The 12088-nt window shown below is 31.8% G+C and overlaps 1 protein-coding gene across 3 annotated transcripts; it reads left to right on the forward strand.

The window, feature by feature from the left end:
• Window positions 1-10241, forward strand: LOC118038583 (UPF0481 protein At3g47200-like). 3 transcript variants are annotated; one of them, XM_035044987.2, is made up of 4 exons: window positions 1-784; window positions 1949-2105; window positions 5695-5867; window positions 8813-10241. In XM_035044987.2, exon 4 carries the CDS (start codon window positions 8820-8822, stop codon window positions 10101-10103), a length of 1284 nt encoding a protein of 427 aa, XP_034900878.1. In that variant the 5' UTR covers window positions 1-784; window positions 1949-2105; window positions 5695-5867; window positions 8813-8819; the 3' UTR covers window positions 10104-10241. The 3 variants fall into 3 exon arrangements, with proteins under 3 accessions (XP_034900878.1, XP_034900879.1, XP_073261694.1); XM_035044988.2 differs by lacking the exon at window positions 5695-5867; XM_073405593.1 differs by lacking the exon at window positions 1-784 and having other exon boundaries at window positions 1691-2105.
• The last annotated feature ends 1847 nt before the right edge of the window (window positions 10242-12088 follow it).

Here is a 12088-nt window from a genome sequence, read left to right on the forward strand (position 1 = left end):
ATGAGCAAGAAACCATTGGTGCTTGTACGGTCTGAATCTCCCCTAAAACTGGACTTCCCAAACTCCACATAATTTTCACAGCAGGTGACAAGCGTTGCAGCTCAAAATCAACTCATGTTCTTAATTCTTTAGGTTATTTAATATTATACCAATTAAACTAAAAATCTTAAAATTACTAGCAAAACTCATGGGAATACAAACCTCCAAGAACTAAAGGTCCGACCACAAATAATGTAATGCTGATTGCTATGCTTTAAATTTTTTCCACCAAAATACTTCAACTTTCAAAGGGACCAGTCATTTCCATAGACGACTAAAAGAAATGTATGTATTAGACTGACTAGGGGATGATAGAAGTCATTTTCCAAATCAATTTGTGGACAACTTCACTTGATAATACCACCTCAGAAACCTTATCAAATAGAGCTTTTCTCTATCTGAAGTTCCATATCCAAGAAAAACTATCTTCAGAAAGATTATAAATTCTAGGAAACCAGACAGCAAGATAAGAATTACCTTGAAGTCTCTCATCCTTGGCACAAGCATTGAGAATCTTATGCCATATACTGTCCCTTGCATTAGCACTTTCTAAAGGGCTAATTTAAAGCTGCTCTATGATTATGGATGCTGCAGATAACATCTTTCCATAGCCCTGTATCGAAGTTTCCATACCTTCAAGGCAGGAGACTTAGAGAGAGAGAGAGAGAGGAGCTGCAATCTATAGGAAAGAGGCTCGCTGCTTGGGACCATATCTCTACAGAGAGTGTCCACTGATCTCCCTCAGGTCAGCACTATCTAGTTTTGTTCTTTGAAAATTTACGTACGATGTTTTGGATTTGGTTTAAGCTCTTCAGAAATTAGATGGTTTAATATATGTATAAGCATGGTGTGTGTAGTTCCTTTTTTGTTTTTCAGTTTTTTTAAAGAACTAAACTAGGTGCGGTCTGGTTTTTTAATACAATTTAAGCAATTGCATATATAGGAAGATTGTTAACGAGTCAGAAGAAGACAAGTAGAGAAGGAGAAAGTGTGTTATAGTGAAAGAGGGAGATGAAAGTTGAGTGTTGGATCGAGAGTCAGTAGACTGTAAAATGAAAGGAAAAACTTAAAACTCTAGATTGTAAATGGTGTAACTCTCGAAAAACTTGCTGTTTTTTTCCAACACGAGAACAGGCCCACCAACATTATACTTTATAAAAAGCCAACTATATAAGTTTTTTCTTTCATTTCAAACCATTATTTATTAATTTCCTCTCTCTTTTTATTACACCTAATATTGGTCCCACCAACATGGATCATTTATTTCCTTTTCAATTATATCAATTTAGGACTTATATATCGTATCCCATTACCCAAATTCTACACCCTTAAACCAATAATTATTAACACTTCGCTCAACTATTTTATTGCACCTTTAATATTTCAATGCTTAACATTTAATTACTTACCACTTAATCGATGTTTCTAACTTCAAACTACATACAACCTTTTGGCACTAATTTGTTGTGATAAATAAATAAAGTTTTTACCATTTAAGTGAACAGTGAAAAATAATGCACTCCCCACTCCACTGAGTTAAAAGCATCATTGAGCTGCAACAACCCTATATTTTGAATGCTATTATTGGTGTGGTCCATATACAATAATAAATGTTTTACATGTTACTAAACATCAAGTTTCTGTGGTTTGCTGCAACAGCAAACGCAACCATAAAACCAAACGGACTCGAATGCATTTTGCCGGATGGAAGTTTTTTCTTTCTTTCTTGCTTGCCACAACTATTAGAAAATGTTGCATCCCAATAACACACAGACTTCTTGCTTAGCAATATCCTGAAGTCTCTCATCCTTGGCACAAGCATTGAGAATCTTATGCCATATACTGTCCCTTGCATTAGCACTTTCTAAAGGGCTAATTTAAAGCTGCTTTTTTATTATGGATGCTGCAGATAACATCTTTCCATAGTCCTGTATCGAAGTTTCCATACCTTCAAGGCAGGAGACTTAGAGAGAGAGAGAGAGAGAGAGAGGAGCTGCAATCTATAGGAAAGAGGCTCGCTGCTTGGGACCATATATCTACAGAGAGTGTCCACTGATCTCCCTCAGGTCAGCACTATCTAGTTTTGTTCTTTGAAAATTTACGTACGATGATTTGGATTTGGTTTAAGCTCTTCAGACATTAGATGGTTTAATTTATGTATAAGCATTCTATCCATAAAGTTTACCTTTTCCCTATAAAGGTGCATGGTGTGTGTAGTTTCATTTTTGTTTTTCATTTTTTTTAAAAGAGCTAAACCAGGTCGGTCCAGTCTGGTTTTTTAATACAATTTAAGCAATTACATATATAGGAAGATTGTTAACGAGTCAGAAGAAGACAAATAGAGAAGAAGAAAATGTGTTATAGTGAAAGAGGGAGATGAAAGTTGAGTGTTGGATAGAGAGGTTATTAGTAGACTGCAAATGAAAGGAAAAACTTGAACTCTAGATTGTAAATGGTGTAACTTCAATAGTTTTAGAATTCTGAGTCAAAGTATTATTTATTAATTTCCTCTCTCTTTTTATTACACCTAATATTGATCCCACCAACATGGATCATCAATTTCCTTTTCAATTATATCAATTTAAAATTTATCATATCTCATTATCCAAATTTTATACACTTAGTAAAGACAATAACTTAATAGCAATTATTTTCATTTGATAAACCTTGTATATAATATAAAACAATAAACAATAAACGAGAATTTTGTAATGACATATAGTAACTTTGCAAGAGATAATGAGTTTGTGATAATACTTACATGTGTTCTGAACCACGTGACAACTTTTTCATCTTGTAATTGAAAGATTTGAGATTCGGTCAGCTGCGAGTTATTAGACAGTAAATATTATCGATGTTGCCTATAAGGTTGTTACAAATTTATATAAGTCTCGATACATCCATGACTGATTATCCATGATTTCTATCGAACCTTTATAAAATTATAATAACAACATATATTAATTAACTATGTTAGGTAAATAAATTTGTAAAAATATTAGTTTACCTCCAGCTTATCCAACAAACTAATTACAACTTCTCATAAATATTCATTACTAATTATCAATGTCTATACAAATTTATACATATAAATTTACAGAAATTATAACTCCACAATAGCATTGATAAAAATTAAAATGGACCCATTAAACAAGTTATTAATTATTTCACCACAATACATGTAATTCAGTAATTCAATAAAGTTTCAACAATTTACAAACAAATACAATTTTACAAAATCTAAAACAAATATCAAGTTAGCTTTTAGTTCATCCATTTTAATTATATAAAAAAAACTTAATTTATAAGAGAGATAAAATATAATAGATATTAGGAGTGAGCATCGTTCAATAAATCCTAAATTATCCTAACCAATATGGTATAAAATTTAGATAATTTAGTTTACCATAATTACTCGACTTTGTTTGATTGATTAAATAGATTCTGAGAAAAAAAAACGAATAAGAAATCATAAAAATTCAGAAAATAACAATTTTCTATTCAAATTACATAGATGCTAACCCTTGGTAGATTTTAAAAAGGTGAGGTAATGCGTTATGATGAGAGGGATGGAGGGAGGAGTGAAATAGAGTGTAGGAGATCACAGAGGAAAAGAGAATTGGTTGGAATTAAAGAGATTGAGTTAAAGCAGTAAGAGGAGGATATGAAGAAAAATTGTATGTTTAAGTGATAAAAAGAGAGAGAAGAATGAGTTACATATATTGAGGGGGATATATAGAGAAGAAGAAAATGAGTTAGAGGAAGAGAGGTAGAAAAAGGAAGAAAATGAGTTAGATGAAGAGAGGTAGAAAAATGAGTCATCAAAAAGGACATAAACTTGAAATTATATGTAGAATATAAAGATTATTGATAGATTTTTTTTTCCCGATACACAAGGCAAAAAAAACTTCGGGAGTTTTTTTTAGAAAAAACCTGCTTTCAAAATTATTTTTTATCCAAAAGTATTAAATTAATAATTTTGATATATTAGTATTAAAAAAATCTGAAAAAAAATATATTATTTTAATATATTTTAATTGAAAAACATTATACAGTGTTGCACGTATGTTGTATCGTTGTCGTCCTTTTAAATTGGGTTTTTTAGGTGTCTGGAAATAATAAGGTATTTTTATCCTTTTTATAATTTAAAAAATTTAAATTCAACACTAGTATTTTGATTATTAAGAATTCTAACTAATATTCAAAGTCATGATATATGTTTTAAGTGTACAAATTCTCTAATTAAAAGTCATATCTGAATATTATAACCTTCTATGATTCATCTTGAACTTATTTTGGAGGGATATAACATTTTTATATTAGCTTGAAAGTTTTAACAGGTGAGATTTTTATTTGTTTTGATTTCATTTGATAAGGAATTTAATTCTATCCTTTCTAGATAGACTTTAACTTCTATTTGAAAGGACTTCCAATTATTTGTATTTGATTTTTTATAGGTTCTCTTACTATTTATAAACATGTGAATCATGCTTCACATGGTCCTTGACATTTTATTTGCTTACTTATGTTGATATATAGGCACACCAAAAACAGCTAGTGAAAGCTAGCTTCATCATTGAAAAAAAACAATTCCTCGAAGGTTTTTATATAATAATAATAGTTTAAATTCGTTTTCCAATATATCTCTGAGCTGGCGAAGAACATGGAAGCATATGACATTGACTGAATAAAACATAAAATGCATGTAGTCAATATATAATGTGAAAACAACAGATGGCAAAAAGAAAACACGAGCTGGAGATGAAAAAAACACTGAAAATACCTAAAATTGTCATTACAAGGTTACCGTTTATTTCTAACTTAAATTCAATCTAATTACTTATCATTTTTATATCCTAATTTGTATGTTGATTATTTAGCTTTTATAATCAACCCTAGATAAGATAATTTAGAGACTAAAGAACATTAATTTCTCATCTAAATAAGCGAAAATGAAAATGAGTGAAAAATCACATTATACCATCACAACCATGTAGAAGAATACAGTAAAAATTAAATAATTTGTAGAGCACAAAGTATCCTGTAGTCTTCGTAGAGCATCAAAGATGTCTACGAGTGAGCCAGTGAACATTCCAGATTATTGTAGAAGAGGGACAGTGGCTGGCGGTAAAAACTTGAGTGCCAAACTTGCCCTGTGGAAAATGCTACAGTTCATGCATTTGAACCTTGCGATTGCAAAGTTAATCCCTATTAACTACTGCTAACAGTTCATGAGCTTCATTAGAATCTTTGATCCCTATAGGAACAGAGAAAAGACCCAACACTGCTAATCATTACGTGTATTGAAAACATTAAAATTTTAATTATTAAATATATTATCTTTCCTTCAAAAATTATACATGTCAAATTAAAAGACTTAACTTCATATAAGAATATATATATATATATATTTTTTTTTTTTGTATATGATAGTGCAAAATATATGTCAATACTAAGATATAAAAAACATTATTTCAAATTAGAAAAAAAGACTGAAATATTAAAACAATTCCTAAAAAAATAAGTTAATACAGTTTTTCTAGTAAATGCATATGGCAATGACTATAATATATATAAATGTGAACATAAATGCATATGGTAATGACTGTAAATATATAAAAGTGAAAATGACCTCCTCGTTTACTGATGACACAGAAGAAAACTCATGCACGTTTTCCTACCACTATATAACTGGAGATCGCGCAACCATTAGGGTAGACAAGGCAGGAGACTTACAGAGAGAGACAGAAGGGAGCTGCAATCTATAGGGAAGAGGCTCGCAGCTTGGGACCATATCTATACAGAGAGTGTCCACTGATCCCCCTCAGGTCAGAACTATCTAGTTTTGTCTTTGAAAATTTACGAACGATGTTTTGGATTTGGTTTCAGCTCTTCAGACATTACAAGGTTCAATATATATATAAGCATTCTATCCATAAAGTTCACCTTTTCCCTATAAAGGGGCATGGTGTGTGTAGTTCCTTTTTTGTTACTTTTTCTTTTTTAAAGAACTAAACTAGGTCCGGTCTGGTTTTTTAATACAATTTAAGCAATTGCATACATAGGAAGATTGTTAACGAGTCAAAGAAGACAAGTAGAGAAGGAGAAAATGTGCTATAATGAAAGAGGGAGATGAAAGTTGAGTGTTACAGTTTATTAGTAGACTGTAAATGAAAGGAAAAACTTGAACTCTAGACTGTAAATGGTGCAACTTGAATATTTTTAAAATTCCGAGTTAAAGCCTCGAAAAGGCAAAAACAATAACCAGGAGTTAGCCGAAACAAATACAATACATCGACAAAATCAACATGAACCAAGCAAAAAGAGACCCTAGAAAACACAAATACTAGAATATACAATAATAAAAAAAAATCCAGCCCTAGCTGATCCTTTTTCAGGTGAAGCAATTGATGGATTTGGGTCATCAACCTAATCTATATTAATATCAAGTATATTAATAAATAAGAAAAAAATAAAACTTAATAAAGTATATTGAGGCAATGAATAAAGAACATGGTTTTTTTTTTTTATTTAATATAATTATAGTGATACAAGTTATTTAGAACATGATTATTTATTTTCTTCTCTGTTATTTCTTTTTCCAACACTATTTTTTTTATAGTAATTAAATGGAAATATTAATAAGATTTAGTCAATTAGCAAACTAACTAAAAGAAAAACTTACTGTTTTTCCCATCACCAGAACAGGCCCCCCAAAATTATACTTTAAAAAGAGCCAACTACATAAGTTTGTCTTTCCTTTCAAACCATTATTTATTAATTTCCTCTCTCTTTTTATTACACCTAATATTGGTCCCACCAACATGGATCATCCATTTCCTTTTCAATTATATCAATTTAAGATTTATCGTATCCCATTACCCAAATTGTACTAATCATTATTAACATTTAATTACTTACCACTTAATCGATGTTTTTAACTTCAAACGACACACAACCTCTTGGCACTAATTTGTTGGGATAAATAAATTAATAGCCTTTGTGTGATGCAACTAGATGAAATTTGGTAGATTGAACCGCATCATCCATAATGATTCGTTTAACATATGTTCCTTCTAGATCATGTGTTTTTTATAATGATTTTTTTCTTTTTCTTGTTTTTATAATGATTAGATAATTTTATTGAAAAATAGTTATTAACTATTTAGTAAAGGATTAAACAACTGCTAAGAAAAGTTTTTTTTGGATAATAATCAAGAGTATATTGAAAATGTCATAAAGCTAATATCCAAAGCAAAATACATGAATATAACAAAAAAAAAAAAACAAACTTAATGAAAAAAAATCCGTTAAACATTGCTTATGAGAAATTAATTCTAACTTTGAACATTAATTCAAAAGTTGTTTTTTATAAATAACTTGGGATAATAATAATAATAATAATAATAAGTTAAAATAATCTTAAGTTAAAATTATGCTTGATGAAAATGATTTGAATCAATTTTTTGAAGAAGAGAAGCAGTAAAAGAAGAATCTATAAATTAAAAGTTTTTTAAAAAAACTTAAATCAATTTGCGAAATTCATACAAAACAGAATCTAATACACATGCCTCTTTATTATTGTGATTTTCAATTACCGGTCCTTGCGTATATATTTGGCGCAACCATCTGGCTTGGTGAGAGAGAGAGAGAGAGCTGGTAACATATATCTGGCTTGGTGAGAGGCTGCAATATATAGGAAAAGAGGCTGGTAACATATATATAGAGATACAGTCGTCTGATCTCCCTCAGGTCAGCACTAACTTGTTTTGTTCTCTGAAATGTCTAGTTTTTTTTGAGATTTTAAATTTTGAAATTGTTTTAAGCTCTGCAGACATTACGTGGTTCAATATATGTATAAGCATTCCAAGCTGACTTCATATTTTTTTTTTTTTTAGATAGTGCCAACATCATTTTCAATTCAATAACGAAACATAAATATCAAGTTAGCTTTTAGTTAATCCATTTTAATAATAATAATAAAAAAAACTTAATTTACAAGAGAGATAAAATATATATATATATATATATATATATATATATATATATATATATATATATAATAGATATTAGGAGTGAGCATCGTTCAATAAATCCTAAATTATCCTAACCAATAGGGTATAAAATTTAGATAATTTAGTTTACCAGAATTACTCGACTTGTTTGATTGATTATAAAGATTTTGAGTAAAAAAAAAATAAACGAATAAGAAATAAAAAAAATTCTGAAAATGACAATTTTCTATTCAAATTACCTAGATGCTAACCCTTGGTAGATTTTAAAAAGGTGAGGTAATGTTAAGATGAGATGGATGGAGGGAGGAGTGAAATAGAGTGTAGGAGACAGGAAAGAGAATTGGTTGGAATTACAAGAGATTGAGTTAGAGCAGAAGTGGATATGAAGAAAAAATGTAAGTTTAAGTGATAAAAAGAGAGAAAAGAATGAGTTACATTGAGGGGGATATATAGAGAAGAAGAAAATGAGTTAGAGGAAGAGAGGTAGAAAAAGGAAGAAGAAAAAAAGTGTAAATTTAAATAAAAAAGATGTAAATTTAAATAAAAAAGATGTAACTTGAAATTTTAAAATTTTAAATTTTTGTGATTGGTGCTACTAAATTCAGGAACATAAAATGTCATGAATAAAAAAGTGCCTTGATTTTGTGAAATAACACAGAAATTACTATATTAGTACATATATCTCAAAAAAAAATTCAAAATTCAGCTATATATATACCCCTTCCATTCATTCTTGGTTTGTTTCACCGAACCTGCAGACTGGAAATGAATAACGAATTTGAAGGAGCAAGAGCATCAAATGGGGAAGATTATGACATGCCTAGAGATATTGTTGCACGGCTTAACAGTATGGTGGATTCTTGCACACCTCAACAGGACCTGTTTGAGTGCTGTATCTACGAGGTGCCCAATTTGCTTAGAAACGTAAAACCGGAAGCCTACACTCCACAACTGATTTCAATAGGTCCTCTTCACCACAGCAATGCCAAACTAGAGATCATGAAGAGGAAGAAATTGATATGTTTTAGAGAGTTTAAAGGGGATAGGATGAGTGACAAGAGAATTATGAATCTTGTGAACATCATTGGGAATAAAGAACAGACTATCCGACAATATTATTCAAAGAACTTCGACAAAATGGAGAGCAGGGAGTTCATAGAGATGATCCTGCTGGATGCCGTCTTCATTATTGAGTTTATAAAGGAGTCAAATGATGGTCCTGGGAATTTAGAGCCTTGGATGATGTCCGACATAAAAGAAGACTTGAAGCTACTTGAAAACCAACTACCTTTCTTCATTATTGAGGAAATATATGACGAGGTCAATCGCGCTCGCCAAGAGATACCAAGCATTCCTTTACTTCGTCTTGCTACCTTTCATTTTGAAAAGTACACGTTTTCACAAGGGGTAAACAACGACCCGAAAGTAATGGAAAGCAAGCACTTCACTGATTTACTTAGGAATTTAATGCTGGTAGGAGTCATTGAGAGACCTTTTACTTTCCTTAATATCAAGCTGAAATATAGCGCCGTCATGCTTCGCAAGGCAGGAGTGAGTTTTCGGGTCGCCAAAGAGAATTGCTTGCTTAACATAAGATTTGAGAAAGGAGTGTTGGAAATACCACGCTTGGAAGTTGATTACAGCTTCGAACGTTTTGTAAGAAATATCATGGCCTTGGAGCAGTGCTACAAACCGTTTGAAGCTTACATATGCAGTTACATTAAGTTTCTGGACCATCTTATCAACAGTGCAGAAGACGTGGATTTGCTAGTTGAAAAGGGAATCATTCTCCACTGGCTAGGTGACGATGCCGCACTTTCAAATATGATTAACAAGCTTAACGAAAATATTGGCGAAACTTCCACTTGTTACGATGATATCTGTCAGAAGATGAATGGCCACTATAAGAACCGCTGGAACCATAGAAAGGCAACCTTGAAACTTGTATATTTCACCAATGTTTGGAGAGGTACGGCAACTGTTGCAGCAGCTATCCTCCTGATCCTCACGTTGATACAGACTATCACTTCCGTAAAATCGCTATTCTAGGATTTTATCTTGTTTAGTTTCATTATTACTACGTAATGATGGGCTGGATTGTTATTGTTTAGATTGCCGTTTCATTTTGGGTTTGTGTAGTTCTGAACTAATAACATCGTTTCAAATTCTTGTTGTATTGTCCTAAAATTGAGTTTGTACTTGTTTCCTCTCAAAATTCTCTTCTTTTAAGATCATCTTCAGATTAAACGAACCTGAATAATTAATGCATGATCTCGGTTTCAATATCCCCATCTCACCGACAATGAATTTATCAGGTTTTATACATTGTTGATCACTTTTTCTCTTGGTTAATACCTAGGTATTTTTTTTATTATTAACGTGTGTGTCTGAACCAGTTTTCGTGTACCTTAACTAATCTTACAAGTGCTGAAGTTCACGACCATGTAAGCCTCCAATAGCTTTGAAAAAACTCAAACTCATAATCATTGAATAATAAACTCAAGAATTAACTAGTTAAGTTATTCTTTATGTAACTAGGAATTTTTTATTTTAAAAGGTACGGTACTTTTCCATGTCTCTTTATATAAATAGGGGATAGAGTGTAGGGGTGTTAAAAAAAAATCGATCAACCGATTTGTTGTTACCCAAATTTTGACCCACCTTTTTAATAAATTTTTCAAAAAAATTCAAAAATAGTGAAAAACAACAAAAATCCAAAAAAAATATGTTTTTAATATATTTGCAATGTTTTTAGCATTTTCAACGTCTTCTAAAAAGAAGTTTAATTTTCAATTGTTTTTTTGAAACGCGTTCGACTTTTCACGCGTCATTTTAAAATCATTATTTCTCTCATAGAATTGATGTTGATTGTTGTAACCCATTTTTTGATCCCCATAAAAAATAAAATAAATAGCCAAAAGAGTTTAGAAAAAATAACAGGAGGCAGAAGTGCTCAGAAAACAGTCAGAAAATTGGTCAAGGAATTTAAAAATACAAGGATTGAATTTTTGACAGTATATTCTTGAAGGATGAAAGCCCTATTGCGAAGGAAAATTTGAATTTTGAGGAGAAAAGCCCAAATTTGGATGTTTATGGACTTAATTGGATTTTTATTTGAATTTATAGAAGATTTGATTGCAAGAAAAATTGATTTTTAAGTCAATTTGGGCTTTAATTAGAAGAAATTTAAGTTCTGGGGCCAAAATATATTTTTTAGGAATTTATTAGGTCAAATCAGTGGCTTAATTGCATAAATATTGAAGTTTAATGGCCAATTAGGGATTTAATTGTGAAAATCCGAAACCAGGGACCAATTTGGAGAAGGCGCAAAGATAGAGGGGGCTGTTTGGAATTGATTCAGGGGCTTAATTGAAGAAATTGGAAGTTTATTGATCAATTAGGGGCTTAATTGTGAAAATCAGAGGCCAAAGACCAAAGTGAAAAACGCGGCCAACTATAGGGGTAGGGACCGAATTTGGCAGGGACTCAATTGAATTTTATTCTTAAAATCAGGACTCAATTGAAGGACTTAATAGAACAAATGATAAATTAAGGACTGATTCAAAAAATGTTATGGCGCCTTTATTTTAAAATGAAACGGCGCGTTTTATCCAAAACGACGCCGTTTCATGCATAAAAAAAAAAAAACAAGAGAGACCTAACGGTGCCGTTTTGAACGGCACTGTTCACTTTCTTCTTCCCCCGAACATTACAGCGGGGAAGAAGGAAAAGTTTGCATTATTTATTTTTCTGCAGGTCCCTCTTGCCACCGACCGAGGCCCCATGCCGGTGGGCCACCGACAGAAGACACTGGCCGACCACCCGCCGCGTTGCCGAAGCCGAAGGAGGCCCGCCTGGACAGCCGCTCCCCGACCAGCCGCTCCTCGACCCGCTCCTGGGCTCCACGGTGAAGCCACGCTCGCTGGTTCTTTAAATAGAGAACCGAAAGAGAGAGGCAAGCACGGAAAAAAGAAAAAGAAGAGGAACCCGAAGAAAACTAAAAAAACGAAGAGAGAGAGAAACGCCCAGCAGAG

Source organism: Populus alba, chromosome 17 (assembly GCF_005239225.2).
Source record: "Populus alba chromosome 17, ASM523922v2, whole genome shotgun sequence".
Taxonomy (NCBI): Eukaryota; Viridiplantae; Streptophyta; class Magnoliopsida; order Malpighiales; family Salicaceae; genus Populus; species Populus alba.

What these genes read in the sequence shown, in the direction of transcription:
- LOC118038583 (XM_035044987.2), top strand. Translation starts at nt 8,820, where the DNA reads ATGAATAACGAATTTGAAGGAGCAAGAGCATCAAATGGGGAAGATTAT.